This window comes from Sus scrofa, chromosome 6 (assembly GCF_000003025.6).
Source record: "Sus scrofa isolate TJ Tabasco breed Duroc chromosome 6, Sscrofa11.1, whole genome shotgun sequence".
Classification (NCBI taxonomy): domain Eukaryota; kingdom Metazoa; phylum Chordata; class Mammalia; order Artiodactyla; family Suidae; genus Sus; species Sus scrofa.
The window spans coordinates 47,174,326-47,190,395 of record NC_010448.4 but is presented as its reverse complement, the minus strand read 5'-3'; the positions used below and the strand labels follow the sequence as shown (position 1 = coordinate 47,190,395).

The window sequence follows — 16,070 nt, the reverse complement described above, 5'->3', positions numbered from 1 at the left end:
TTGGTTATCCATCAAGCTATCTCTTCATCAAGGAATGAGAGAAAGTTTTCTGTGAGCGAAGAGGTACTGAATATGAGGGAGGTATTCCAGGCTGTTTTTATTTTACTGTACCAAATTCCGAAGTTGACATTTATGCTATAATCTATCTTATTTCAAGGTGATCTATAAATTCAGCTATTTTGGTTAGTTGGATAGGTTCTACATACTTGAGGGCTTCTGTTTCTAATACAGAAAGCTGCTAACTACCCATGTCCTCTATGTTCGGGTGCCTGGAAGCTGTCATTATTAGGATAAATAATTCAGAAACTTTAAAATAACCCTGGGTATTTATGAGGAAAGAACATTTACAATGACATATCCAACTTAAATTATAAGGCTCATAAAATCTTGGTATTTTAGATATTTAGGTTTACGTTCCATCAACTATCAGCACAATGCAAACCTCCACTCCTACCCACTGTCACCTCATATTCACCACTCAAGCAGGACTAAAAATTCTACCCTTACCTAAATCTGCAACTTAGGAATTACAGTGGTCCATCTGAATAATTTGGAAGGAAACAAGTAATTTCAAAGTCTTTCATGGAACTGTGTTAATTCATTAATTCATACACAGGGGCTTTTACCCTTTTTTTTTTTTTTTTTTTTTGCTTTTTAGGGCCACACCCGTGGCATATGGAGTTCTTGGGCCTCACCATTCTTTCATAAGACGTTTTCAGAAAGATCTTGTCAGAACAACATGTGAAATGACATTTGTGATCAATTTCACACATGGACGTCCATAATTCATACACCAATGCTTCAAAGGTCATTTGTGAAATTTTTTGTCTTTTCTTCTTTTTTAGGGCCGCACCTGTGGCATATGGAAGCTCCCAGGCTAGGGGTTGAATTGGAGCCGTAGCTGCCACCACCACAGCCACAGCAATGCGGGATCCAAGTAGCATCTGCAGCCAACACCACAGCTCACAGCAATGCCACATCCTCATCCCAGTGAGCAAGGCTAAGGATTGAACCTACGTCGTCATGGATACGAGTTGGGTTACTGATAAGCCACTATAGGAACTCCCTGTGAATTCATGAGTCATGTGATAAGTGGGCCACCCAGGCCTCCTGGGGTTAATTAAGTCATTTCAGTGTGACCCCTTCAGGGTTCTCTCCTGCCTAGCATTAATCAGGCTACCTTATCCCTTATTTCCTCCCCGTTAGCCTCAGGACACCTCACACAGAGGTTTGGCTTCCTGGCCAACCACCTGAGATAAGTCTGAGTGTGGCAAACGATTCTGGGGAAAGATAAAATGAGCAGCAGGTGGGGGAGGAGCTGGGGGAATGGGGAGCAGTTTGGCTTTCTCTACTACAAGCCAACTTCTCAAATACCAGTGGAGGAACTAGTGGCAAGTATCCCCTTTCCCGCAGTGGACCTAAAGGCAGGTCCCTCAATGTTTTTTAGGGACTGTTAGCATTTGAGCCTCAAAGGCAATGCTTTTAGTACTAAGCACATCAAACCTTACCTTTTTTTTCTTTTTTTTTGGCCACGCCCTAGGCATGTGGAAGTTCCTAGGCTAGGTATCAAATCCCAGCCACAGCAGTGACAACACTAGATCCTTAACCCACTGTGTCACCAGGGAACCCCCCCTTTTTTTAATTGAAATATAGTTGATATATAGGGGTACAGCAAAGTGATTTAGTTAATATAGATATATCATATACATATATTTTTTCAGTTTTTTTCCATTATAGGTTATTACAAGACATTGAATATAGTTCCCTGTGCTCTACAGAAGATACTTGTTTATCTATTTTACACAGTGTTATCTGTTAGTCTTAAATTCCTATTTATTCTCCCCCTTACTTTTCCTCATAGTACTCATCACCAAGTATCTATTCATTGCTCATTATTTATTGTATTATCTTCTCATTACAATGTAATTGTCATGGATTAGAGGCAGAATGGTTATTCGTTTCATTCAGGGCTTTGTTTCCAGGGCCTAAAACTATGCCTAGCACTCGGTGGGTGTTTAATATACATGTGTTGAATAAATGAGTGAATAAATATTTCAAACTGTCCTGGAACCAAACTGTCTTGTCTGCAAGTAGAACAAGTGCCTTTTCTGCGAAGGACAATGCTACAAGACGCTACTCTGGAGAACTCCCAGCTGATCACCAACAGCAGCTGCACAGTCACTCTTATTTGTTACCATCTCTTTGACCGCCCAGTTTACAATCATCCATGGGGATGAGAAGAGAAAGGAGTAGTGACTATAACATGCTTTTTGGAGACCTGCTCTCTCAAAGTTGTGGGCAGACTAATTAATCCAAGAGGTTGATGCAAACACATCACTTAAAGTGCGATGGAGGCTCTCACAAGAATGCTGCCGTGCTTGTCTACAGTGGAAATTCCCAAGAACAATCAAAAAAGGGCTATGAGCCAAGGAACCATGAATACCAGCTCAGATGCCCAAAGCTGGGCATAAGTTATTGGCAGCAGGAACTACACTTAACTGACCACACTCAAGAGGAATTTTTGAGGTTCTATTCTGAAAAGAGATGTATTATCTGTCTTTGTATTGATCCAAATTATATATTCAGAGGCACCCCAAATACCAGGACTTTTCACTATAAGAAGGGATTAAAAAAAAAAAATCATGCATGGAGTTCCCATTGTGGCTCAATGGAAATTAATTTGACTAGCACCCACAAGGATGCAGGTTCAATCCCTGGCCTTGCTCAGTGGGTTAAGGATCTGGGGCTGCTGTGAGCTGTGGCGTGGGCCAGCAACTGCAGCTGCCGATTCAACCCCTGGCCTTGGAACCTCCATACACTGCAGGTGGGACCCTAAAAAGGAAAAACAAACAAACAAAAACAACAAAAAAAGAGAGGTGACAGTAATAAAAAAATGACCCAGAACTGAAAAAAAGAAAAAAGAAAAACCATGCACATTTGTGGCCACCTGATAAGGAGAGTTTCCTAACAATAACACACATACACACACTCACTGCACTGTACAATATACAAGGAGCTATTATCTTTTATCTGTTTACTAAATGAGGCATATTCTTAATGTGGGAGTCACAACTTAAATGCTGAGAAGATGCAGAGGGCAGGCCAAGTGAATAAACACACACTGAGAGAGTAAGTAGTCTATGTCCCGCGCAAAAGAAGCACTTGGCACCAGCCCTGGGTGCTACCCGGGAATACTGCCATCAGATCTTCATGTTTTTCAGGCAAGGTCAAAATCAAAATTTTCCATAAAAAAATTCTCAATTCTAGGAACTACAAGTCACATCAAGCCTGTTTGAGGCCTTGTGGGAACAGTCAGTTTATAATCTCTACGTGCTTCCATAGCAGTCTGGCTCTCTCCCTGAATGCTAGAGACACCGGGCGCAGTACCAGCTTCCCCCACCTCTGTCTGCAGAGGTCTGGAGTCAGGACATGCTGCCAAGCCTCCAAGTGTCCCCTACATCCCACACCCCTCCCTATCTGCCCTCCACCACCCAGCGTCTCAACAACACTGTCAGTCTCCAGACCAGGTCACTCTCCTGTCACTTCCTTATCACATCAGCCCCAACTTCCTGAGGTACTTTTCATCCCCAGATTTCCACTTTGTCACATCTCCGTTCCCCAGACTTCTGGAGTCTCTGATACTCATGACTTAAGCAAAGTCTCTCATTTCTTCAATTTCTTCTCTGAACATTCTTGTCACTCTCTTATTCTAACTGAACCCAGCTCTCCCCTGAGGATACAGCTTTCTTGTGCCCTTCCAAGTGGGTACTGCTTCTAACCATTCTCTCTCCATATCCCAGTCATGAGTCTCATCAGAGCAAATCGTACTCCACACCTCATGCATCACTTGCTGACCCAGAGCACTACTCCTCATGTCTCAGGATTTTAGCTCCTGGCTCACTGTCACTCCCTCTGCTGCTTCCATCATCATTCACGGTGATTTCCAGATCCTGGCAGGTGATCCTCCCACCACCCAGCCCTCTTTGTTCCTAGACCTCCTCTCCTCCAGGGATCTGGTCTTCCCCACAGCCGCTCCCTCCCAGGTCACAGCTAGACCTTCTCTCAGTAGCTGAGCCTCTCCAGAACATCCGTTTCATACAGCTCGCTCACTGTCCACTGCAGCCTTTCCCTCTAGTCCATTCCCTTCAAACCTCAACTCCAACAATCCACTGGCTCTACCACCTTTCCACTAGCCCTCAGCCGCCTCATGTCTTCACAGAGATTATTCCTTGACGAACCATTATGATCACCCCCTCACGCACACTCACTGCACACTCCGCCTCTCTGCCACACTCATCTGGAGGCACCTGTGCAGCTGTGTGTGGCTGGAGAAACACCTCACTCTTAGTGAATGACTCTGCTTCCTGAGAAAATCAAAGCAATCAGAAGGGGGGGGGGATCAAAACTACCTCCTGCCCCAAATAAGCTGCTGAAAGCCTTCAGACAAACAGAACTTTAGATAAGGAAGGGCATTAGGTCACCCAGCCAGACAGGGGTACTTCAGAAAGGTCAGCAGGTCCAGCCAGCTGCAGCAGCTGCAGAAGAAACTGGGAACAGAAAAGGCCTCTGCAGCCAGACCTGGCTTTGTCAATTACTATTGTACCTTAGGCAAGATCTGCAGCTTCACCACCACACCAGGTTGTTTCAAGGACTAAATAATGCACATGAGCTCAGAGTAAGCAATAGACATTAGCTGCAAACTCACTTTTAATAAAACCCCAGGCCAGGTAACTGAAACTCCTAACACAAGTAATTCCTCTAAAAAAGTCCAGAAAGGGAGTTCCTGTGGTGGTGCAGTGGAAACGAATCCAACTAGGAACCATGAGGTTGCGGGTTCGGTCCTTGGCCTCGCTCAGTGGGTTAAGGATCCAGTGTTGCCATGAGCTGTGGTGTAGGTTGCAGACACAGCTCGGATCTGGCGTGGCTGTGGCCGTGGCATAGGCCACTGGCTACAGCTCTGATTAGACCCTTAGCCTGGGAACCTCTATATGCCATGGGTATGGCTCTAAAAAAGATAAAAAAAAAAAAATCCAGAAAGGGGTAGTTCCAGTTTGTGGCTCAGTGGGTTATAAACCCAACTAGTATCCATGAGGATGAGGGTTCGATCCCTGGCCTCCCTTAGTGGGTTAAGGATCCCATGCTGTTGTAAGCTGCAGGGTAGGTCACAGCCACGGCTCAGATCCCATGTTGCTGTGGCTGTGGCTGGCAGCTATAACTCCGATTCATCCCCTAGCCTGGGAACTTCTGTATGCCTCAGGTTTGGCCCCAAAAAGCAAAAAATATATATAAATAAATAAAAATAAAAAAAGAGTGCCCATCCTGCGCAGGGGAAATGAATCTGACTAGCATCCATGAGGACGCAGGTTCGATCCCTGGCCTTACTCTGTGGGTTAAGGATCCGTCAAAGCCATGAGCTGTGGTGTAGATCGAAGACTTGGCTTGGATCCCGCATTGCTATGGCTGTAGCTGTGGCGCAGGCTGGCGGCTACAGCTCCATTTGGACCCCTAGCCTGGGAACCTCTATATGTTGTGGGTGCAGCCCTAAAAAGACAAAAAAAAAAGTCCAGAAGAGGAATTCCCTTAAGGCGCAGCAGATTAATGATCTGGCATTGTCACTGCAGCAGCCTGGCTCACTGCTGTGGCTCAGGTTCCATCCCTGGCCTGGAAAACGCCACATGCCTCAGGTTTGGCAAAAAAAAAAAAAAAAAAACCACCACAAAGTCGCCAAAGGGCTGACCAATTCTAGTTCAGACCACAAGAATGATCAACACCTGCATTCCTAATTCCCTGGAGTTGAGTTTCTCCCCACTGGCCCTTAACACCTCCACAGCCCAAACTCATTTTTCCTCTCTGCCTCAGGCATAGGGAAATAAACAACCATCAGAAGTCACCATAGGCAATGACTTGGAGCATAAATACCTGCTTTCTCTTTTTCCATCCAAAATGCTGGCCACCTGACTCCAGCCTACAGCCACTTTGCATCCTCTCCAGTCCTCACCCAGTCTTCCCCCTCCCCTGCCCGACATACTCCCGTTCCAGGCCTGCACCCGCAGCATGTGGAGGTTCCCAGGCTAGGGGTCAAATCAGAGTTGTAGCTGCCAGCCTACACCACAACCACAGCAAAGCCAGATCTGAGCCGTGTCTCTGACCTACAACGAAGTTCACGGCAACACTGGATCCTTAACCTACTGAACAAGGCCAGGGATCGAACCCACGTCCTCATGGATCCTAGCTGGGTTTGTTATCGCTGAGCCATGACAGTAACTCCCATGTATTCCACTACTTCCAACTGGACATTTGCCCCTAAGGTCTCTCTCTACACCACCTGCTCATTCTTCACGGTAGAGCTCAGGTGTCACTGTCCTCAAAGAGACCTCCTCTGACCACCTGAGCTAAAGGGGCCCCTCATCTTACATCATCCCCGTGTGTCTACTCTGCCCTGCTCAGTTACGTCTTGGTAATTTAATACTGTGGCGAGTGCTCTTTATTTAAATGTTTACTCATCGTCTCTGTCTAGCCCCCTAGAATATAAGGTCTGTAAATGCGGGGACCTGGCCTGTCTGAGTCACAAGGGTTATGCCCTTCCAGCACTGTCTCAGATACAAGGCAGGGGCCCAATAAGTTTTGCTGAATCGATGAATTCTTCTTTCAAGAGTGGTTTTCAGGAGTTACCGTTGTGGCTCAGCGGTTAATGAATCTGACTAGGAACCATGAGGTTGTGGGTTGGATCCCTGGCCTTGCCCAGTGGGTTAACGATCCGGCGTTGCCGTGAGCTGTGGTGTAGGTCGCAGACGTGGCTTGGATCCTGTGTTGCTGTGGGTCTGGCGTAGGCTGGCAGCTACAGCTCTGATTAGACCCCTAGCCTGGGAACCTCCATATGCCGCAGGAGCGGCTCAAGAAATGGCAAAAAGACCAAAAAAGAGTGGTTTTCAAAGCCTGCTTGTGTTTGTCCGAAGCAGTAAGGTTAGACCAACACTTGTTCAAAAAGACCTTTCAGGCCAAATTTCCATAGAGTATAGAGGTTTAAACTGGGCCTTATCCTCCACCAGGCTCTAAGGACCAGTGCAACCAATCCGAGCCCACTTCTTCTTTTTTCTTTCTTTTTTTTTGTCTTTTGAGGGCCGCACCCACGCAGCATATGGAAGTTCCCAGGCTAGGGGTCCAATCGGAGCTGTTGCCACCAGCCTACACCACAGCCACAACAACGTCAGATCCGAGCCGTGTCTGAGACCTACACCACACACAGCCCACCGCAACACCCCAACCCAGTGGGCAAGGCCAGGGATTGAAGCCGAAACCTCATGGTTCCTAGTCAGATGCATTAGCCACTGAGCCACGACGGGAACTCCCATCCAAGCCCCCTTCTTAATGCCCATATTCTTCGTACACCAAGGGGCTCCCACCCTTGCACCCTGACGAAGTTCTCTCCCCCACACTGGTGCTTTTCTTCTCCTTCCTTTGGCTCTCACTGAGAAACACCGTTCTTCTGGGAGGCGCTCTGCTGCAGCTGAACCAGAAAGGTGTCTCAGGAGGCCGCTGTCCATGATCTAAAGAGGAGAGGGTGAGGTCTTCTTTCCTGAGGCTAAAAACAGCCACCTGGTCACCTGTCCGAGCCAGCCCTCGGAGACGGGCCTCCCCGGGCTTTCTGGGGCCCTGCCACTTTCCGCCTCCAGGAAGAGGCCGGTCTTCGGTTCGGCCCCTCACCCGCTTCCTGCCACAGGAAGGGCCGATGCCACTCCTTGGTCAACAGCCCTCGTCGCCTCCCTCACCCACAGGAAACTTTTCCCAGCCCGGGTTCCTCCGCGCTCCTCACTCGCAAGGGTTCCCAAACTTTCTTCTCCAGGCTCGGCCTCCCAGGGCTGGCTCCAGGGCGCCCCCTGAGCTTCACCAAATCGCCCCCAACTTTCTTCTCCACCAGTTCTCCCCGCTCAGGGCCTCCTCGGACCCGACTTACCCCCTCGACCTTGCCCCTAACGCCCCGCCTGCAGCCCCTCAGCCCTCCATCCCTCCAGGGAGACCCCGCCCGGGACCTCACCGTGGACGCCACGATCTCCGTTGGCCTCCTTGGCCCCGCCGAGGAGCAGCAGTGCCAGCAGAGCGAGGAGCGCCCCGCACCAGCTCGGCCCGCACAGCTGCGCCATGACGGGCTCCACCCGGCTGCCCAGGGGAGGCCTCGAACCGCCGGCCGTTGGGGTCTCGCGGTCAGGTGCGGGAAGACCCTTGCCGCGCACGCGCACGGGAGCGCCTCGCGTCCAGCTGCGGCAGCTCGCAGAAGGTCCGCGGGGTGCTGCGCTGGCCCTCGCCACCCAGGAAGTTTCTAGGAAGCCCCTTTCTCGGGCCTTCGGTGTGCGGACACTGCCTCCGGTGCCCACGATGCTTCAGTCCGCTCCTCGCTCGCCCCCGACCTTACCCCCCACTTCAAGACCCCACCACACCCCCAAACGCTCGGTGGGCGCTGGAGGCAATGGCGGCCGCCTCGAAGCAGCTACGGAAGGTGGAGGGTCAGGGAGGGGGCGGGGCGCACCTGGCGAGGCGGGGCGCGTAGAGCGCAGGCGCAGGGAGGATGCACCTGAGCAGCCGTCCTCCTCCTTGGGCGCACCTGGACCCACCCCTGTCTCTGGAAAGGGGCGTGGTTTTTGCGTTGGCTCCGCCCAGGGTGGGGCCTAACCGGGGCAGGCGCACTCCTGCCTAGGTCTTCCGCCGCCCTAGCGTGTGGGCTTGTTGACCACGTCCGAGCACCTTCGCTCTTGGGCTAGGCCTCCGGGTGAGAGGAAAGGGCGCGGACGTGCCTTATTGGACACGTGTGATTTTTGCCCACCTCGCTTCAGCCTTCTGTTGCAAGGGATTTATTCCTAATTCCTATGTTCCCTGAGCACCTACTCAGTGTGTTGCTAGAAACCCAGCTGTGACCAAACCAGATTCCTGCATCACCAGGACAGGAACATCCCAGCGTAGTGATGATAGAAGCATAGGGCAGAGTGGATATGGATGAGACAGGGGACACAAGCTGAGTGCTAAGGGACTGGGTGGTGGAAGACCTGGGAGCCCAGACAAGTTCCCTATTTATTCTGAGAGCTGGGCAGGGAGGACCTCCCAGAGAAGATGAAAGAGCCGTGAATGAACACAAGCCTCACACTCTTGCCTCCCGGGTTCCCAGTCCTGAGACCAACTCTACACTAGATAGGGATTGGTGTCAGGGCTGAATTGGGAAAGCACAGGCAGAGGCAGCTGACCACCTTGGGGGCCAGGAAGGACTTCCTGTAGAGGGATGTGCGAGCTGAATCTTAAAAGGAGGATGGATAGGACAGGCATAGGAGTAGAGCTCAGTCAACAGGATAATTAAAATAAATGTATTTTGGAAAACACTTTATGGGAATTTGCATTGTAGTGCAGGGGAAATGAATCCAACTAGAGTCCATGAGGATGCAGGTTTGATCCCTGGCCTTGCTGGGGTGGGGGGGCGTTCCAGCACTGCCATGAGCTGTGGTGTAGGTCTCAGACAAGGATCATCGGATCCGGAGTTGCTGTGGCTGTGGCGTGGGTTGGCAGCTGTAGCTCCGATTCAACCCTTAGCCAGGGAACTTCCATATGCTGCAGGTGCAGCCCTAAAAACCAAAAAAAAAAAAAAAAAAAAAAGAAGAAAACACTTTACAGTGCTATGAAGAAAATGAATTGAAGGCTGGGATGGAAAATAACGGAGGACTGGGTGGTGGAGGAGGTGGTTTTGATAATGAACCTTGGAGGATAAGAAGAGCTAATGGATAAACATTTCAAGCAAACAGCAAATGCAAAAGTCCTGAAGCAAGGAAGACATCAGGGTGGTGCTGCAGGACCCAGGGCCACACCCACTCCTCGGCCTCCCTCTAGATGTAATAATATGTGAAGAACTTTAACTGGGTTATCAAAATGGTGTGTTTACCTTAAGCAATTAAAATGTTTCTTTTTAGGGAGGTTCCTGAGACTTATGCAAGTTCCCAGGCTAGGGGGCGAATCAGAGCTGTAGCTGCTTGCCTGGGACACAGCACAACCACACACCAAATCCTTTAACCTACTGAGTGAGGCCAGGGATCAAACCCTCATTCTCATAGATACTAGTCAGATTCTTTTTTTTTTTTTTTATCTTTTCTAGGGCCGTTCCTGCGGCATATGGAGGTTCCCAGGCTGGGGGTCTCTGCTGCCAGTCTACGCCAGAGCCACAGCAACTCGGGATCCAAGCCGCGTCTGTGACCTATACCACAGCTCACGACAATGCCAGATCACGGCAACCCACTGAGCAAGGCCAGGGATCGAACCCGCAACCTTATGGTTCCTAGTCTGATTTGTTAACCACTGCACCACAACGGGAACTGCACTAGTCAGATTCTTAACCTGCTGAGCCACAATGAGAACTCCCTGACAATGATCTTCTAATGATCACAAATCCTCCAGCAGTGTCTGCGACCTATACCACAGCTCCTGGCAATGCTGAATCCTTAACCCCCTGAGCCTAGTTGGATTCTTAACCTGCTGAGCCACAATGAGAATTACAGCAATTAAAGTTTATAAAACGTGGGAGTTCCCATTGTGGCTCAGCAGTAAAGAACACAACTAGTATCCATGAGGATTTGGGTTCGATCCCTGGTCCTGCTCAGTGGGTTAAGAATCCAGCGTTGCCCTGAGCTGTGGTGTAGGTTGCAGACACGGCTCAGCTCTGGCATTGCTGAGCCACAATGGGAACTACCAGTGTCTACGCTTTGCTGTATGCTGTGATGGGACAGAGCTGGAGTTTGAACCAGGTCTGTTAGATGCCAAGTGTTTTTTCCACTCTCCCACAGCTGATGCCTGGCTGGCTTTATTTACTGAGTATCTTTTATATGCCAAATACTGCAGAGAGAAAGATGTAAAAGAAACAGACCCAGGAGTTCCTGGCCCAGCTCAGTGGGCATTGCCGTAAGCTGTGGTGTAGGTCACAGGAGCGGCTTGGATCTGGTGTTCCTGTGGCTGTAGCCTAGGCCGGCAGCTGCAGCTCCTATTCAACCCCTAGCCTGGGAACTTCCATATGCCACAGGTGCGGCCCTAAAAAAGCAAAACATAAATAAATAAATACAGTTTATAAAACTTTACGCCTGCCGTCTTCTTTGATCTTGCAGTGAATGCGAGGCCAAAAGTCTCTTTAGCACCTGAACCCTGGACCCCCACCCTGTCCCACAAAACCCAGGCTTGAGCTGGAAGACAGAGGACTGGTGGTGAGAGGTGAGGCAGGAGAGGAGGCATAGGCCTGTTCAATCACACATCTGTTCACACATCTGTTCACTCATCAGTACATTCTTTGAGCACCTACTATAAGCCAGGTACTATCGTAAATGCTGGAGAAGATAGAACAGTGAACAAAGCAAAATTCCTGGCCTGTTGGAACTCACTTTGTAGTGTTGATAGCAGTGATGGAAGTAGCATATCAGCTGCAGAGGCTGAGCCCCCTAAACTGAGTTCTCCCGCTGAGTTTGTGATTAACATCTCTATCCAAAATCTGATTCCCTTTCTTATTCAGCCCCTCAGGATTGAGGGGTATTGAAACCAAGCAGGAAATCTATTTTTCTTTTTTTTTTTTTGTCTTTTGTCTTTTTGTTATTGTTGTTGTTGTTTTGTTGCTTATTTCTTGGCGCTCCGCGGCATATGGAGGTTCCCGCTAGGGTCAATCGGAGCTGTAGCCACTGCCTACGCCAGAGCCACAGCAACGCGGGATCCGAGCCGCGTCTGCAACCTACACCACAGCTCACGCAACACCGGATCGTTAACCACTGAGCAAGGGCAGGATCGAACCCGCAACCTCATGGTTCTAGTCGATTCGTTAACCATGCACCACGATGGAACTCCAATATTTTCTTTTTTTTTTAGGGCTGCATCAAGAGCATATGAAGTTCCCAGGCTAGGGGGTCAAATCAGAGCTATAGCTGCCAGCCTAGCCCACATCCATAGCCATGCAGGATCTGAGCTGAGTCTGTGACCTACATCACAGCTCACAGCAATGCCTGATCCCCAACCCGCTGAAGGAGGCCAGGGATCGAACCCACATCCTCATGGATACTAGTCAGATTCATTTCTGCTTTACCTCAACAGGAACTCTAAAAGTCTTCTATTTCTTATTTGTAGAAAAAGGCAGAGTTCCCATGGTGGCACAATAGGACTGGTGGCTTCGCTGAAGCACCAGGATGCAGGTTCAATCCCCGGCCCGGCACTGTGGGTCAAAGGATCCGGCGCTGCCACATCTGCAGTGTGGGTCCCAACTGTGGCTTGGATCTGATCTCTGACCCAGGAACTCCATATTCTGTGGGGAGGTCGAAAAAGAAAAAGGCTTTAGTCTCCTAAGCCTTCCCTGAGTTTCAAAGAGTGGGCTCATGCAGTTACTCATTAGGGAAGTGAAGGAATGCAGAAACAAAGGAAGCAGGCAAAGGACAATAGTTCAGTGATAAAACAGAGCTCTAGTTCCTCCTTAAGGACTCTGCACAACAATCTGACCCATATCTTTGGGTTTAGTTTGCAGAAACTAAGACCCACCCACCCAGATAGAGAATAGCAACCATCTGCTGACCCCGAGCATGTAGACCCCAGACTGGTTGGAACCAGAAGGTTGATGACTATGATTCCTGAAACATCACCCTGTGACCTCACCACCAATCAATCAGAAGAAAGTCCACAAGCTGCAACTCTCACCCCAAACGTGGCCTTTAAAACCTCTTCCCCGAAAGCCACTGGGGAGAACAGGTCTTCTGAACATGAGCTGCAACTTCTCCTTACTTGGCATCCTGCAAATAAATGATGTACTTTCCTTCACCACAATCCTGTGTCAGCAAATTGCTTTTGCTGCAGGGCAGGCAGGCAAGCGAGCCCACGTTCAGTTCTTTAAAAACACCTGGGGTGGATAAATTTTTTACACTTCCTCCTCTCTCCAGAAAATTATTTTCAATAATAATCATGTAAGAATCTTTATATTGTTCATTCTTTCATTCAACAATTGAAAATAAATACATTTCCATTTTATTCTATGTTTCGTCTTTTTAGGGCCACACCCATGGCATATGGAAGTTCTGAGTTGAGTATGCAACCTACACCACAGCCACAACAACACCAGATTGAGCCACATCTGCAACCTACACCACAGCTCATGGCAACACCAAATCCTTAACCCACTGAGAGAGGCCAGAGATCGAACCAGCAGTTTCATGGATGCTAGTTGGGTTCATTACCACTGAGCCACAACGGGGAACGCCGGTAAGTTTTATTGTTATTTTAAAATTCTCTACAGACGGTGCACTCCTTTTTTGCCTGTACCCAAGGTGGACCATCCCTATGGCCCTTCCTTTGGTACCTCACTAGTTAGAAAACAGACAGCAAACAAAATGAGTACATTATATCCAATGATGGGAGTTCCCATGGTGGCGCAGCAGAAACAATCTGACTAGGAACCATGAGGTTGTGGATTTGATCCCTGGCCTTGCTCAGTGGGTTAAGGATCTGGCGTTGCCATGAGCTGTGGTGGTGTGGGTCGCAGATGTGGCTCAGATCTGGCATTGCTGTGACTATAGTGTAGACTGGCAGCTACAGCTCCGATTCGACCCCTAGCCTGGGAACCTCCATATGCTGCAGGTGCGGCCCTAAAAAGACAATAAATAAACAAACAGACAAACAAATAAATAAATACAAAGGCCCAGATTAAAAAAAAAAATTATATCCAATGTTAAAAGGCAGTGAATAGGGAGATCCCGTGTGGCTCAGCAGGTTAAGAACCTGAAATTGTCTCTGTGAGGATGTGGGTTTGATTTCTGGCCTCACCCAGTGGGTTAAGGATCTGACATTCCCGCAAGTTGTGGCATAGGTTGTATATGCAGCTTGGATCTGGCATTGCTGTGGCTGTGGTGCAGGCCAGCAGCTGCGGCTCCAATTTGACCCTTAGCCTGGGAACTTGAATGTGCCTCGATTCTTGCGGCCCTAAAAAGAAAAGAAAATCTCCATTTACAGCTGAGAAGCCTCAAACTCAAAAAGGGTAAGTGTCAGAGTTCCCGTCATGGCTCAGCAGCATCAAACACGATTAGTATCCACGAGAACATGGGTTGGACCCCTGGCAGCAGGTCTGATTCAACCCCTAGCCTGGGAATTTCCATAGGCCACAGAGGTAACCTTAAGAATTTTTTTTTTTTAAAGGCAGTGAGTATTATGAATAAAACACAGAGCCAGGTAAGGGGCATGGGAATTGCAATATGACATAGTGTGATCAGAGAAGACCTCACTGCACAGGTGACATTTGAGGGGGTGCAGCAGTGAGCCCTGGTGACATCATTGTGGGAAGAGCTTTCCTGACAGAGGAACAGCTAGTGCAAAAGTGTGTGGATGGGACTGTGTCTGGCAGACTTTGATTGCCCCCCCACTGAACAATGGGGATCCATGGAGAAGTTTTTTTCTGTTAATATGACAGGTTTATTGAGACATAACTCACAGGCCATACATTTCACGCCTTTAAAACCTACAATTCAAGGAGTTCCCGTTGTGGCACAGTGGTTAACGAATCTGATTAGAAACCATGAGGTTGAGGCTCGATCCCTGGCCTTGCTCAGTGGGTTAAGGATCCGGCGTTGCCGTGAGCTGTGGTATAGGTAGCAGACACGGCTTGGATCCTGAGTTGCTATGGCTCTGGCATAGGCTGGCAGCTACAGCTCTGATTAGACCCCTAGCCTGGGAACCTCCATATGCCGCAGGAGCGGCCCTAGAAAAGACAAAAAAAAAAAAAAAAGTACACTTCAGTAGTTTTTGGTATATTCATAGAGTTATGCAACTACCATCACAATTGATTTTAGAAAATTTCATTGACCTCAAAAGAAATCTCTTACTCTTTTTTTTTTTTTTTTTTGGCCATGTCTGTGGCATGTGGAAGTGCCCAGGCCAGAGAAGCAGCTGTGACCTACAGCAATACTGGATCCTTTAACCCACTGCACCGGCAGGCGATCAAACCCACACTTCTGCAGCATCCAAACCACTGCAGTTGTGTTTTTTTTTTAGGGCTTCAGCCGCGGCATAGGGCTATTCGGAGCCTAGGGATCACATTAGAACTGCAGCTGCAGCCTATGCCACAGCAACGACAGGTCAGAGCTGCATCTGTGGCCTGCACCACAGCGCACAGCCACGCCAGATCCTTAACCCACTGAGCAGGGCAGGGGTCAAACCCAGGTCCTCATGGATACTAGTCAGGTTCGTTACCACTGAGCCACAAGGGGAACTCCTGCAGTCAGATTCTTAACCAACTGTGTCATGGTGGGAACTCCTTTTCAATTTCTTGATATCCTTTGAAACACAAATTTTTAAATTTTGATGGTATCCAACTTATCTTTTTTTTCTTTTATCGTTTGTGCTTTATGTGTCATGTAAGAAGCCACTGCCTCATTATAAATCGTCTTCAGCAGCGAAAGGACATGGCCAAATTTAAGTTTTATTTAAGTTTTGCAGTGTTATTCTTGCTGCTTTCCATCAGAAGTGGGAAGACTTGTGAGGTAAGGGACTTCTCTGGTCACCCTCTCCCCTCCCTAAAACCCCACCCTCACCCTCACTCCATTTCTCATTTTATTCTCCATGGTTCTCCATACAACTTATATTCTAATAAATGTACAATGCACTGTACTTACTTATTACGTTGCCGCCCGCCTCCACCACAAGAGCGTCACCCCTGTGAGGACTGGGCTTGTGTGTTTTGTTCCCTGCTCTGTCCCCAGTGCCTAGGAGAGTGGGGGCCGGGGAGCCTGGTGGTGGCCAGAGGGAGAGAGGACCATTGGATGCTATCTGGTGTGAGGCGTCTAATATGAAGGAGAAAAAGAGAGAGGGACTAACACCCCAATGTCATGATGTCAACTGAGTATTTCTTGAATACAGTGAGTGCATGTGAACGAATGGACGCTTGGATTGTGGGTAAATGAAAGAAAGGATGTGCTTCGAAGACTGTGGTTTGACCTTCCCTGTGGAAGGGTTTGTTCACAGGGGGCTCCTGTCATGTCCCTTGCAACCGCCAGAGGGAGCAAACAGGCCAGGTCCCGGAGAACCGTCCCGGG

The 16,070-nt window shown here is 48.8% G+C and overlaps 1 protein-coding gene across 1 annotated transcript in view; it reads right to left on the bottom strand.

Moving 5' to 3' along the window:
- The window catches only part of SPINT2 (serine peptidase inhibitor, Kunitz type 2), a 28,793-nt gene extending 20,169 nt beyond the window's left edge, over window positions 1-8,624 (bottom strand). Inside the window, exon 1 of the mRNA XM_003127108.5 lies at window positions 8,036-8,624. Within this exon, the coding sequence (XP_003127156.1) occupies window positions 8,036-8,141 (106 nt within the window). The 5' untranslated portion in view covers window positions 8,142-8,624. The remainder of the gene's footprint in view (window positions 1-8,035) is intronic.